Here is a 15,509-nt window from a genome sequence, read left to right as displayed (position 1 = left end):
TTTCATATTGAATTAATGTCTAAAGAGAGGGGTTTTATGCAAAACTTGCACTGTACCTTCCACTGGCTATTTCTAAGGTCTCAAGCATGCCCGTGCTACAAAGGATACTTTATCTTTTCCCTCTATGGACCATTAATTTTGTTGTTAAGGACCATAAATTGTTTGTATAATTTTTTGGAGAATAATTATGGAAAAATTTGACATAAATGTCAATCTCTTCCAGGATATCAAAATTTACGCTATTATAGTAATTTACCATTTATAACATGGATTTGAATAATTAACAATTAAAAATGCTAAAAAATTTGAGAAAACTAATTAGCAAAATTTTGGGCGATATACCAATCTATACCTGTTTCTTTGCTGATATATCAATATATACTAGTTTATATCGTTATAGATAATATGAGCAAAAATATAATTATATTATAGAGGTTTTTGCATAAATACCCTTCTAAATATCAAATTTTGCATGAATACCCTTTCAAAATTAATATTTACATGTATACCATCATAATACAAAAGTTTTGCTATTCTATCCTTTTTTTTATTCTTATTTTTACATATATACACACATTATCTAATGCCGTTAAAAAATTAACGGTTTCAAATTAAAATGACTAAAATAACCTTAATGAGTAGTTGTGCAAAAAGAAATATTTATTAGGCAATCATGATGGGAGACAAAAAAGTAATTTTAAAATTCTATTTTATTTTTAATTAAAATAAATATGTTTTTTTATTAACGGTGTTGAAAGAACCGTTATATTAGGGGCATTTGTGCAAAAATAATGTTTTATGAGGGTAGATAAATAAATATAAATTTTAAGAGGGTATTCATGCAAATTTGAATTTTTAGAAGGGTATTCATGCAAAAATTTACCATTTATAACATGGATTTACCATTTATAACATGGATTTGAATAATTAACAAATAAAAATACTAAAAAAATTGAGAAAACTAATTTGAAAAATTTTGGGCGATACATCAATCTATACCGGTTTCTTTGCTGATATATCAATATATACTAGTTTATATCGTTATAGATAATATGAGCAAAAATATAATTTTATTATATAAGCAAGTAATTGTTACCAATCATCGCAGTGTATTGCGGTGGGTCATCACTGAGACGGGTGCAGGATGAATGAAACCCATACTCACGCGTCTCGATGATTGGTGGTGTGCATCAGCATGGTTGTGCACATAGTGTACACAAATTTTCTACAGAATCAAGTGGTTGTGATTAATAACATGTAGAGCTATGTGGTGCATGCGGTGTAGGATATAATTTATCTTATTTGGGGTATGGGGGGAGAGGTAGGTGTAGCGGTTGGTGGTGGGGTTTAGAATATTGATGGCTGAGTACCATCTATTAAGATTTCTAACTTATTTGTTGGCAAGTTATAATCAGATATTACTGGCTTATTTGTTTGAAATCTAAATTTATCTTTATGTATAAACTTTAATTTTGTTATCTGGTGTTGGCTTAAGCACTCACCGTGACATGTATGCGTATGCATGCACCAATGAAACAAAAAAGAGAAACAAAACTCACAAAACTGTCTAAAATTCAGAACATATACAGAAATATTAAGAAAACCATAAATTACCAAAATATGTTAAAGATATGTTATCTAAATATGGTATATCTATGATGCAAGAATACGGGTATTTTGAAATGTAAATACCATGTAAATCTTATTATCCCCGATTTAAAGAAGTACGCATTTGAATCCAGGATAAAGTCTTAAAAATTCAAGAAAATCATGTAATAATTATCAAACTAAGTGGACTTTTTTTGTCATATTATTTTCTCATTGTTTTTTTTAAAAAAATTCAAACTAATTGGACTCTTCCTAAAAATGTCATAGAAAATTGAATATACAATATCAAAAATTTTAAAAAATCATAGAAAACTGAACCATGCAAATCTCCTTTTAGAGCTTTTAGAAAAGTACTGAAATACCAAGTAAATCACATCCTTGAAGAGAAGTAAATCTTATTATTGTTACCATAATGAGGAATATCGGTATTTTAAAATTTAAATACCAACTAAATCTTATTATTTTCCTTTTAGTGAGAAAACTAAATTTTCTCCAAAATCTAAGAAAATGACAAAGAAAATTGTAAAAAACTCATGCATACAGAAAATTTGAAAGAATCAAAATTATCTAAATATATATGTTTAAATATGTTAGAAATATCATCAAGCTGTTTAAAGTTACCGTGCAGCTAATTATTTTTATTATCATTATTTTGCCCCTCGACTTTTTTGGTGGACCTGTGCCACTCTCTTAGATTCTTACCCTTGAAAAAGAACGAAGATTTTGGCTCTCCTTTCACAGTCTTACACCTAGAAAAAGAGGAGAAAAGACGCACAGAAAAATATCCAAAACAGACAAAGTTTGGACCGCACGTTTCACCTTTTCTTTGGAAGGCAAACTAGTAGCGACTGGTTCTTGACCATCCTTTAAGCTTCACTTTTAACCAATTCCTGCAAGAGTACTGCAAAAGATTCTACACAATACAATAAAGTCACAGAGATTTCACTGCCACGAGAATCCAGTAGAGAGAGAGAAATATGGAGAAGAGCAGGATTCTTGTGGTAGGGGGAACTGGATACTTGGGGAGGAGGATTGTGAGAGCAAGCTTGGATGATGGACATCCTACCCATGTACTCTACCGGCGGGAGATTGGTGTGGACATCGACAAGATCCAAATTCTCATGTCGTTCAAGAAGCAAGGTGCTCACCTTGTCGAGGGCTCCTTCTCTGATCACCGAAGCCTTGTGGATGCCGTAAAACAAGTAGATGCAGTCATATGTGCCATCTCTGGCGTGCACATCAGGAGCCACCAAATTCTCCTTCAGCTCAAGCTTGTGGACGCAATAAAAGAGGCTAGAAACATCAAGGTATGATCCCTGAAAGTGTTTTAGGGATAAAAGGTATCACCATGCTTGTGGATGCACATCTGTTGTCATCACTTTTTATATTTCAAGAAAAAACCATTTGTTTATTCAGCTCAAGTGATCTTGTTATTGTAATGGTGGTGGCGATGGTGATAGCGGCTCCTCATGATGGTCATAAGTTCTACATTCTCTGCATTTTCTTATGTTTGTCAAAGAAAGAAAGAAAAAAAAAGCTAACAAATCAGCTGGCTAATTTCTTTCTTGATAAGTGATGTGAACGCAACAAAACCTAACTGCAGATTGTTTATTTAATATAAAAATTGCGGAGGCCTTGGATTATCTCTCTCTCTATATATAATAGTAAAATTGGAAGGAAAAACATTTTACCTGGATGCTCTCATCTGGTTCTGAAAAGCTGTGTTGAATATATATTTATGCTAGATATATATCGGGTATTTGGATACATACAATGTTTTGCAGATGCTCTTTTTAATGATTAATGGAGAGTTGGCTCTTCCAATAATAAGTTTGACCCTTCATTTTGATGGTAGAAGTAAAATTCCTTTTAATGACTAGCAGAAATGTAGGTATTAAAATTGCTTGGCAAAATATTTTTTTTTAAATTCTTAAGTTATTTGAAAATTTTGAATCTGATTTTCGTATCCATATCTTTGCAAGACTGCTTAAATTAGTGATGTATGCAAGAATTATCAAGATCGATGTGTATATGTATATAGCAATTATATAGACTCATATGGTACCTAGGCATTTTCTGGTAAGCAAAAGCTAGGCTTTGCCTGTCAAAATTGCTACGTTTTTTCTGATGAGAAGGAAGACTTACCCACCCAGATTTATTAATAGGAAAACTATGTACATAAGTAAGAGGTTCCAGTGGGGGGTGGCTTGGACCTTGCTGAGGGAGCCTGCTGAGAGTTGCCCAGCCCTGAAAGAAAGATAACATTAAGAGAGAGAGAGAGAGAGAGAGAGAGAGAGAGAGGGAGGGAGCCAGAAAGATAACATTAAGAGAGAGAGAGAGAGAGAGAGGGAGAGAGACAGGGATCCATTCGATAGAAGATGAGTCTCATACATGTCTTCGACTTGAAGACTACGTGACGTACGTTAGGTTTTGTGGTTTTGGTTTGCTGGGAGCATTTCTATTTGAAGATGCTGAAACTTTGCTTCTTTTACGTTGTTGAGCACTCTGTTGTGTTCCACTTTCAACTTGAGGGCCCTCGCCAGCTTTGAAATCAAAATTGCTTACATTGGACTCTAAAATATGACATGACACCTATATTATCTTGAGAAATCATACAATTACTCAAATATAACCTTAATCTTGCTTCTATGTATGAATTTATATAATGGCGTGGTGGAGAAATTTTGAAGAGTAAAATTTCAAATTACAGTTGCATCACTGGCTTCTTTAAATATTTCTCAACGAGTGCACCATGCCACACAAACTTATACTCCAAATTATAAATCCATTCTGAGCTCAATTGAGATTTTAGACACATATATATATTTACACAACATATTTTGCAGCGCTTCCTGCCCTCAGAGTTTGGGATGGATCCTGCAAGGATGGGTCATGCAATAGCCCCCGGAAGAGTGACGTTTGATGACAAAATGGTGGTGAGAAAGGCCATAGAGGATGCTGCAATCCCCTTCACCTACGTCTCTGCTAGTTGTTTTGCAGGTTACTTTGTTGGAGGCCTGTGCCAACCAGGGAATATTGTTCCATCTAGAGACAGTGTCTGCCTGCTTGGAGATGGAAATGTGAAAGGTATGGTGGTTGGTCCCCCCACCCTTATTTTTTTTTCTAAGGTGTGCCCTCTTACAAGGAGACGAACGGGCCACGGATTAGGTGGTTTCGTATGTGGCTAATCATGCTAGAAGGCTCTTTGGGTTGAAGAAAAAAACTGCCTACAGCACTCCGAGATTTGCTATTTTTTTTATCTTTTTTGGTGTGTATGATCCGCTCTAGCAAAAAAAAAAAAAAAAAAAGAGGTGTGTCATCTTATGCATAAAGATCTAGAATTCTTTGTGGTGTGCGTCTAATACAACGCTTGATGGCTGCCATTAGGAGATGGATGGCCGTCTTTCTTTTGATAGTCGTATACGACGCGTAAGGGCACCTTGTTTGATAGCTGTCCATCTCCTAATGGCAGCCATCAAGCGCTGCACTGAACTCTATAGTGCAAACTACATACCACTGAGGATCCATGTCCATGCATAACGAGGGGTATACCGTTTTTTTTAATGTTCTTAAATTTTCAGTATAGAAGTTACAAATTTTCACTGAGAAAAAAGGCTTATAAAACAAACCTCAAACCTCAAAACTGAGATTTCTGGTTGAGGATTCTTTAATATCCATTTGATTTTGTGGCAGCAATTTTTGTGGACGAGGATGACATAGCAATGTACACCATCAAGACAATCGACGACCCCCGCATGCTCAACAAAACGCTATACATCCGGCCACCAGAAAACATCCTCTCACAAAGGGAGGTAGTTGAGGCATGGGAGGAGCTCATTGGCAAAAAACTAAGCAAGAGCAGTATTTCAGTGGATGACTTTCTCACTAACCTCAAAGGTAGGATTAGGATTAAATTAACAGAAATCAGAAGTTGCTATAATGCTATGATTTTACTGATGACAATATAGTAATGAAAAAAAAACGACTTTAGTGATTAAGCCATCAAATCACCAGCACAATAAGCGGCTGGACTCTAAGATATACTGAAACTCATAAACAATAGAATTCAATAGACAATCAGACAGCGGTTGGGCATCTCAATTAGGCATCAGTATTAGTAATTATTCGACATGGACTTCATATGAGTAACCATCGTTCAGTGTGATAATAATTCCTAAATTAGAGCAACGGAGTTTGTACTACTACTTAGTTGCAGGCTTGCACCTATGGTATTTGATTGCTAGTATCATTCCTGTGCCTTGCATAAATTATAGCTTGCCTTCTCTACCCACCTTTTCAGGTCAAGACTATGCTTCACAGGTAGGACTTGGGCATTACTACCATGTTTTGTATGAAGGTTGCTTGACAAATTTCGAGATAGGAGATGAAGGGGAAGAGGCTTCTCAGTTGTACCCAGAGGTCACGTACACTCGAGTGAAAGATTACCTTAAACAATATGTGTAACATGAAGGCTGTCATGCTATTGGACATTATACCAAATTGTAATGAACAGGTCAAGTCATCATTGGTAGTGATCATGAATATGTCTCTTGGAGTTTCCAAGTATTGTCTACCGAAATTCCATGTAGCCTAATTAATAGCTATATCTTTTGGGATGGTAGAGTGCATTAGTAAGGGGACACCAGTTAAGGGACAACATGTAACTGTATAAGTCCTTTTAAAGTCATCTTTAATGGTTTAAGAAGTGATGTAATGAGAAGTAACATGATAATTATCCTTTTCTCTCCACCTCTATATCCAATAGAGTGATACTAGAATTTATTCATTTCCAATGGCCATAACGTAGAAGTATAAGAGCCATGAGGGTCATAAATGGTTAACGATAAGGAGAGCAGTCTAAAAATCTAAGTTTTATTATACATAAGTTTTTCAGAAAAGTGTATGGTCAACCAGACATAAGTACTCTGAAAATTTGTCACTTTTTTATTGTCAACTAAACATGCCAAAAGTATTTTTTTAGGCATTTTTTTTTAAAATGGGAATATCAGAGCTGATCATTCGCCCGTTTAGTCCCCTATTTTATTTGCATTTTATTTCCTTTTATTTTTGAGTTTGTTTGCATTTTTATTATTGTAGGACTTTATTTGTGTATTTTGGGCTTGTTGGAAATTATTTTGTGTAAGGGGGTTTTATGTTAATTGTTCTTATTTGGGCCCTATATATAGAAACTTTTATGATGATTAGGGTCAATGAAGTGACTAAAATTTTCTCCCCTACGTTCTTTCTCCTCTCTTTCTCTCTTCCCCCTCTTCTCTTCCTCTCTTCCTCTCCTCCTCTTCTTCCTTTCCCATATATTCTAGTTTTCACGGATTGGTCGTTACAGCATCCTTCCCCCATCGTGGTGCTGCATCAACTTGGTATCAAAGCCTCGGCTTTACCCCCGTTGCCAAAGCCACGATCGAGCATTTTCTCCCTCAACCTCCCACGGTCCACTGGCCCTATTCATTCACCCCACCAAAATCCCACCTGAGACATCATCTCTGTCTCTTCCCCTCAGTGCTCACCAGAAGGACACACATAAAAAAAAGAAGGTCCCTCTCTTTCGGTTTTCACCCCAGTTCCCTTTCTCCCGGCTCTCACACGAAGAACAGGGAAAACACCTTTGTCGATTCGCCACGCACCCACCCCCTTGCTCACAACTCCCGATCCCACCCCCTCTCAGCCGACTCACACCACCACCCTTTAGGGAAGTAGGCCACACCTTCCTCCCTTTCTCTCGGTTCCTACCAGAATAGAAGGGAAACTCCCCGTCGCCGGATCCTTTCCACCCACCGTTGCACCCACGACCACTGCCACCACGAGGTGCCGCCAACAGCGCCGAACCCCCCCGTCGGTCGCCCACGCCGTCGGTATCAGACCCCACGAGAGCGCCGCCGCCCCGAGTGTCTTGTGTCTGCTACCAACCGTCGGCGTCAGGCCCACAGAGGGGACCGCCGCCAACCTTCGTTGCAGCCCACGAAACCGTGGCCATGATCTCGCCGCCGCCGCAGGTCGCGGAGCCACCGTCGTGATCCCTGCCCTGGGCCCGCAGCCGCCGCCGCGAAGATCGGCGTCCTCCCGAACCGTCGAGAGGTTGAAGAAGGAATCAGGATAACGGGTAAGTTCTCAGCTCGATAACCCGAAACTCGGTAACCTGGGTCCGAAAAGATCCGCACATGACCGCACGTGCGTGCAAAAAAAAAGAATAAAAGGAAAAAAGAAAGAAAGAAAAAGAAAAAAAAAGAGACCAACTTCTGTTCGTCTTCTCCGGCCACCCACCGCGTCGCCGCCCTTGAGCGCCGCTCCACCCGTGCCGCCGCCCACCATTCGCCGCTTCCGCTCCACCAGCCGAAGCCACCATCCCCTTCTTTCTTTGGTGTCCGCATCCACCGCACCGCCCAACCCCTCTTGCTTCTTCCCTCGAGCTCCACCTCCGTCCTCGCAGCAACTCCGCCGCCACCCGCCTGCCGCTTCCTCTGCTCCGCCGCCGGCCGTCCCCATCCCAAACCCCTATCACCTTCCGCCGCCCTCTGCCTCCGCATCCCTTTTCTTCTTCGGCCACTGCAGCTCACTCGAGCCTAACATCCCACCAAAATAAAAAAGTCTCACTCGAGCACCCCCATCGCCCCCAGACAGGCCCCTTTTGGGCCCAAGTGTCGGGCCACCCCACTGCCTCCTCACGGGCCCAAGCCAGCAGGCCCTCACTAGAGGGGCCTGATCCCATCTCACAAACTCCAACAGGTCCACTCCCCTCCATTTTGCAAGCCCAGCAGACTCGCCAAGGTGCTGTGATCAGTTCCAAGTTGGAACCTGAGGATGATAATGTTATTTTGATGATTAACATAACCATTGAGGCCAGATCAAATTAGAAATGCAAGTTAACTCGATACATCATATTCACGATACATTATGAATATATGGTCAAAACAACTCTCAAGAATTAATAACGAGATAAAATTTGTAATAGAGAATAGTAGAGAGCTTAGAAATTCATTTTGACAAAGTTTCAAGTTAAGAATACCTAAAAGGGCAATTCTGTAATTTTACTATTAATAATACGAAACATTATTGTGCCATGCATTCTATTTTACTTAAAATTATTTCTCTGTGGATCCCTTGTGCATGTCTAACTTTTAGATGCAGAGAATTATAGCTAGAGTCGACCCCAAGAGGAGTGGAGTCGACCCCGAAACATTCAGAGAATCTTGACACTCAAATGGTACATTTTGAGTAATTGGCACAGGTTTTGAGTCGACCGCAAGAATATTAGAGCCGACCCTAGAAAAGTCAGAGCCGACCCCAAGCTTGCAATGCAGAAAATGTATTTCCTGAAAACACTGTAGCGGGGTCGACCCGAGACATTGTAGCTGCAATGCAAAAAAAAACATACTCTCTGGATTTTCTGTCAGGGCCGATCCCAGAAGTATTGGGGTCGACCCCAGCACTGTTGAGCCGACCCCAAAAGAGTAGGGGTTGACCCCAGTGAAGGTGGGGTCGACCCGAGCAGAATTGGGATCGACCCGAGCACGACTGACAGCATAACGACTAGTTGTGCAAAAGTACTTTTTGGACTCCCAACGCCTATAAATGGCTAGTTTCTTCAATCCAATGGTCAGGAAGGTCTATTTGGAGGTTGGAGAAGTATTTAAGAGGAAGTATTCATCAGAAGAAGCAATCTTTTGAAAATCATCAAATCCATTCAAGAGAAAACCCTAGCAAGGCAAGCTTCATTCAAAAGCCAAAAGAAAGTGGTTGAGCATATTCCAAGAGACATTAAGAGCTCCACCAATCCTTGAAGAGTGAAGCAATCTTGACAAAGAAGAGAAGAGCCTTATTAAAGCGATAATTATATTTTAAACTCTTTTTTTAGCTTATAATTATTTTATTTGCTCATTTAGGAGCTTTAGATCCTTGTTCTTTATTTTTGTTGTAAGGTTTGTTGGTAAGCCCGTAAAACCCACATTGTAGGTTGTTGGTAATCCCGTAAAACCAACGTAGGTTGTTGGTAAGCCCGTAAAACCAACGTAGGTTGTTGGTCAACCCGTAAAACCAACGTAGGTTGTTGGTGAGCCCGTAAAACCAACAGTTAGGTTTATTAGTGATCCCGAAAAATCAATTGTAAAGATTTTGGATTGTGAGCCCGGAAAACAATCCTACTGTAATCCGAGGGGTTATAGTAAAATTCCCAAGGGAACGCTTGGAAAGTGGACGTAGGTGCCTTGGGGGTGCACTGAACCACTATATATCGTTGTATTTGTGTTGTGCTTATTCTTATGCTTATTCTTGCATTATCTTTCATCTTTGCTCTAGTTTAATTCATTCAAATAATTTAAGAAAGCATCCACCGCACTTAACTAAGAAAACTTTTAAAGCACCAAAAATTTAGAAAAACCCAATTCATCCCTCCTCTTGGGTTGTCACCTTGGGCAACAAGTGGTATCAGAGCAGGTGCTCTCTTGTCATTTATAGTCTTAACCGACTAGAGCCAAAGATCATGGCAACCCTGCATAATGTGTTATTTACCGAGGGACTTTCCATAAACAGATTTCTACTGTTTGATGAAAATAACTATATCCAATGAAAAGCTAGAATTGAAATCTTTGTTCAATCATAAAAACTATGAGTTATGGAATATCATAACAAATGGCCCTCACTCACTCTCTCACACTGTTAATGAAAAAGACTTAGCACAATTGAATGCTAATGCTATGAACATACTATATTGTGCTATCCATGAAATTGAATTTAATGAAATCTCTGCATGCTTATCTGCTAAGGAGATCTGGGATACTTTAGAAAATATTTATGACAAAATTCAGATTAGCTCACATGTTCTTCAATTACATACTAACAGTGAGCCTACAGAAAAAGATGTTGAATCTTCCAATCAAAAAGAAAGAACAACAAATGAAGAATTTGGTAGTGAAAACAAGGATCTATACCAAACACCGAAAAATTCAAAAGCTTCCTAAAGACAAAGAAGAAGAGGAAGCAAGAAGAAAGGAAGAAAGAGATAAAAAGCAAGAAAGCCTTGACCAAGAAAGAGTCAAGCAAGAAAATAAAAATTAGAAGCAACAATAATGATACTAGCTTCAAAGAACTACAAGAGGTAACTAACTTATGCTTTATGGTATAAGAAGATAAGGTAAAATCTGAATCTGATTTTACACCTAATGAATTTCAAGAAGAATTCTCTTATGATGAACTATTAAATACTTTGCATGATTTGTATGGTGAATGTAGAAAATTAGCTATGAAAAATAAAAATCTTAAAAGTTAAATCTGGAAATGTCAGAAGAAAGAAATTCTTCCGCTGAAATGAAAGACAAATTAAATTTTGAGAATGAACGCTTAAGGTTAAATTCAGAAGAATTGATTCAGAAAAATTAGAATTTAATTAAAGAAAATCAAAACTTAAGTGAAGAAGTTAACCAACTAAAATCTTTTATTAACAAATTCACTGTAAGTTCAGAAAGATTAAAAACGATGTTTTGAAAGCCAACATGCTGTTTTTGATAAATCAAGACTTGGCTGGATTCCTTTGCTCAACAATAAACCCCTAAAGAAAAAGGTTATCAATTCATCAAGCAAATCATCAAATAAGATAACTTATTTCAAACATGAAAAGATTGGGCATAAAAACTTTACCTATGGTTTTAATACGAATAAATCAAATGGTAAAGTTATTACTATTAAACAGATTTGGGTTCCAAAAGGAACCATATGCACTAACCCTCAAGGACCTAAGCAAGCTTGGGTATCCAAAATGAAAATATGAGGGTGTAGATGTAGGTGTGCCAAGCTACCCATGGAACAAATGAAACTTTCATACAAATAGGTGCGTTGACACATAATTAAAGATAAGTCTCAATTTATTCATTAAATCTAGTATAAGGTTTAACATTCTACATCGTGTATCGAAATTATCTTTTTATGAAATTACAATACTCTCTGCATCAAAATTTTTAAATGCCTCATATGTTAAATCTTATCTCAACGATTTTAGCATGAAACTTTCTAGTGCTTGCATCATTGATAAGAAAACAATGAATGGATATATATATATAACTTTCTTCTTCAAGTTTACAAAATCTAAATTTTCTCTCTAGTATAAACGTTTGATGCTGATTTCATGCCTTCATGTTAAAACATTATTGAGCATAATACTTATGAAATCTTATTTCAACTTTTGTGAAGGTATGAATATAATCTATCATTATATCATTCATTCCTTATATGATTATTCGAAATATACTGTTGGCCCTTTTCTGTTTACCTAAATATACGCTAAACAGATCGTTGTTAGAACCGACAAACAAAGTTTAAATTAGTTTTACTCTTACCCTTTCTACTCGAAAAATAGTGGTTGTAAGAGGTCGATCCACAGGGAGTCGATTGGAGTTGCATAAAAATTAAAATATTCATTCGGATTAAAAATCGATTTTTGAATGATAATAGAAAAATATTACTTCGAGGATGTTGAATAATTCTCTAGTTTACCAGAAAATATTTTCTATTTAAAATTAACTAAAAGACAGGTACTTAAATTCGAAAAGCATTTATATATTTAATGAAAAAGAAAGCTCTGGCATAAAATGGATGAAAATAGTGCTAGGAATATTGAAGACTGGAACATCGATTGCATGAAAGAAATTTTAATGTATTGAATAAAAAAGAAGAAAGATTACAGAATTTGAAAACGGAAATTAAAAACAACAGAAATTAAAACTTTAGCATAAATAAAACTCTCTATTAAAATAAAACTAAAAACCTCAAAACAACATGCTCTCAATTAAAATTCAAACTCAAAACACATTGCTCTCAATTAAAATTCAAACTAAAAACAACACATTGCTCTTAATTAAAATAAAACTAAAAATAAAATAGAAAGCTAAAACTAAAAGAATAAAAACACAATGCTCTGTTTTCAATGAAGTTGAAAACAGAGCAAGGCACTCTCTCTTCTCTCCCAAACTGAGCTATCTTCTCTTCTCCTCTTTTGAACCTGCCCAGAACCCCAACCGAGCACACCCGCCTCTGCTCCTCCTCTCCTCTTCTTATAGCCCCTTGGAGACACGTTGAAGATGCTGGGAAGCACGGTGATCGCGGAGCGCTGGATTTTCGCCGCATGAAGAATGCGGTCGCTGGGATTCTGGGAGGCAGCTGGGAATGTTGATCACGGAATGGAGCTGGGGTCTTCCGTGATCGATGGGAGGAAACGCACGGACCGGCTGGGCTGCGGGATCGACGGGAGGAGCTGATCATGGCTTCATAGTTGGAGATTGCTGGGTCGGAAGATGAATGCGGACGGGCTGATCCGTGGGTTTCCTTCTTTGGACGTGTCGGCTGGGACGTTCATGGCACGGGAGAGCTGGCTGAAGCGGAAGGATGGCTGTGAGGGAAGGTGGGGACGCACTGAAGACGCGAACGCTAATCCGGAGAGGATTTTTGAAATGGGGAAAGAGGCGGACGCAGACGTTGATTGCGGGAAGGTTGAGATGTTGGGATCACGCATGATCTGGATCGCTGGGATGGGGAGTTGTTGCTGCATCACGGGCGGAAGAAATGGGAGCAGGGAATCATGGAGTTGCGAGGCTAATCTGGAAGGTGATCCGTGGCTGGGGCACTGCGGATGGGATGAATCCTTTCTTCTCCCCTTCTTTCGCACGGGATGAAGCTGGGATGAGCGGCCGTGCTGGCTGGTGCCATGGCGCGGAAGGAGCTGGACGCGGTGCGGTTGAGGGGCTGGGATCATAGTTGGGCTGAGATAATGGTGGGGATGGCAGCCGGCAGTGACTCGATCCATCAGGGTGATGGCCGTGGGAATTAAGAGAAGTCAGATGCAGCTGGGACTCGGTTGAACCTGGACATGGAACGTAGGATGCTTGCACAAATAAAACATTAATTAGTTAATTTTATTTTTAATGATTAGCTAAAATACTAATTAAAATGATCTGACGATTGCACTTTTGTGCTCTCATCACACCCTCCAACCAGCTTATTGCTAGTCTCTAACAATTTAGTGCAGAAATGAGAGTGCAAAAGTATTAATTATTATTATATATATACATGAACTAAGATAAATACTCACTTTCGTAGAGCATTACGATTGCACTTAGTACGTGCAAACAAGCCGTTAAACCCTTAGGTTACCCTAGTGGACGAGTGTTGTCTCGTGAGGGTTTGCAGTGAAGTTACCCACAAATTTCAATCCCAAAGATTTGTTTTATGAAATGAAAGTCTAATTTTAAGTACATAAGAATTTCAAAACCACACAAGATTTTAATTACTAAGTAGCCCAAATTCTAGGTTAGTATGCAATTTAAGTTGAAGTCATTAAGTTTTTCGTTAGGGAGTTGTAAGACTTATTTATACTTGAGTGCTCAGTGAAGTCTGGACCATGCACAAGCTAAGGTTTTGGATCTCCAAAATATCGCTAATGCTAGTAGTTTCCAAGAATTGGTCGGACAAGACCTATTTGCTGATTCAAAATCATCTTATCTGCAGAATTTCGAGAGCTTGTGGATGTTTACTTTAATACCTCATGGGCTTTATCTGTAATATTCCAGTTTACTCGATTTTTTTTTTCTTTTGCAACGACGGCTTTCACACTATTGTCTTTCTTAAGGTCAATATATAGAATTTTTTTTTTTAAGAAACATGATAATGTATATATTGTGCACTTTTAACGCCTCTGATGATTTCTTCATGTAGCGAGCAATTAGTCGACAATTCTCACACAAGTTGGCATGAGGTGTCCGGGCATCAAGACTCCCCTACGGACCTATGCTCGGGTTCCCTCATCACAAGGCCCGTTGACCTTTGACAATAGGTAGCCCTTTTTGATGTACCTGACTAAATCCACCATTTTTTTTTATACCATATGTGAATCAGAAAAAGATGGTTCATCAGGATTCGAGGTTGCTACCATATTCTCAACACAATGTTCGAATCTATACCTTAGAAATGCAGGTCAGATATGTTGTGAAATTCAAAGCACTAATTAGCTTACAACCCACTAAAAGGAACTTAATAAAAAGAACTCATTTTGCACTACTTTCCAACTAGTCATTGGGCTCTTAGATTTTATATACCTTGTGTGTTGTACAGAAATTAGAAATTTCTTCTTTTTTTTATTTTAAATGGCTTAAAAACATCTCCAAACCTAAATCTAACCATTGTCCTCAATGTTAAAAAAAATTTTAAGCAGTAATAGGACAGAGAAAAAAATTACCTGATATGGGTAGGTAAGATTGACAATTTGGGGCAAAACCCCAAAATTCTGCATGTTAGTAATTTATTGGATTTTTTTTTTTTGAATATTTACATGTTGGATTGCCTCCCAAGAGAGGCTAAGTTTTATGTCTTGCAGCCCAGACAATTCTAACTTAATTAGTATAAACAGGATCTACCAAAAGGTTTCTTCTTCAACTTCTGGACTCAGATAATTGAGGTATGGTTTGAGGCGATGTCCATTAACTTGCAAAGATTTACCATCCTTGGTATGCCTATAATTATCGCACCGATGCGGATGTACTTTTTCACAATGTATGGGCCAGTCCAGCAGGATTTAAGTTTTTCAGGGGAACAGATGTAATCGAGAGTCGTATAAAAGAACTTTCTGTCCTTGGGTGAAATTCCTTACGGATGATCATTTATCATGCATGATCTTCATGCGATCTTTTTACTTCTTGGCACACTCGTAAGCATCGTTTCTAATTTCTTCAAGCTCATCGAGCTGAAGCTTCCTATGTTCTTCCTGCTTTGTCAAGATCAAAATTTAAATGTTTAATATAGCCCAATAGGCCTTGTGCTCTAACTCGACAGGTAAATGGCAGGCCTTGCCATAGACAGTTCTATATGAAGACATTCCAATTGGTGTTTTGTAAGCCGTCCGATAT

The 15,509-nt window shown here is 38.2% G+C and overlaps 1 protein-coding gene across 1 annotated transcript; it reads left to right on the top strand.

Annotated features, from left to right (window-relative positions):
* The first annotated feature begins 2,485 nt into the window (after positions 1-2,485).
* LOC103698420 (bifunctional pinoresinol-lariciresinol reductase 2-like) lies at positions 2,486-6,357 on the top strand. Its single transcript, XM_008780430.3, has 4 exons — positions 2,486-2,915; positions 4,455-4,695; positions 5,302-5,505; positions 5,909-6,357. Exons 1-4 carry the CDS (start codon positions 2,586-2,588, stop codon positions 6,070-6,072), a joined length of 939 nt encoding a protein of 312 aa, XP_008778652.1. The 5' UTR covers positions 2,486-2,585; the 3' UTR covers positions 6,073-6,357.
* Positions 6,358-15,509: the final 9,152 nt, after the last annotated feature.

The sequence above is a fragment of the Phoenix dactylifera genome, unplaced genomic scaffold (assembly GCF_009389715.1).
Source record: "Phoenix dactylifera cultivar Barhee BC4 unplaced genomic scaffold, palm_55x_up_171113_PBpolish2nd_filt_p 000125F, whole genome shotgun sequence".
NCBI classification, from domain to species: domain Eukaryota; kingdom Viridiplantae; phylum Streptophyta; class Magnoliopsida; order Arecales; family Arecaceae; genus Phoenix; species Phoenix dactylifera.
Note: the sequence above shows the minus strand (reverse complement) of the source record. Positions and strands in the feature narration are given on the sequence as shown.

Bases quoted from the DNA above. Each gene is read 5' to 3' on its own strand.
- LOC103698420 (XM_008780430.3), top strand. From the start codon at position 2,586: ATGGAGAAGAGCAGGATTCTTGTGGTAGGGGGAACTGGATACTTGGGG. The intron at 4,696-5,301 runs GTATGGTGGTTG...ATTTTGTGGCAG, and splicing joins TGGAGATGGAAATGTGAAAG to CAATTTTTGTGGACGAGGAT. The intron at 5,506-5,908 runs GTAGGATTAGGA...CCACCTTTTCAG, and splicing joins CTTTCTCACTAACCTCAAAG to GTCAAGACTATGCTTCACAG.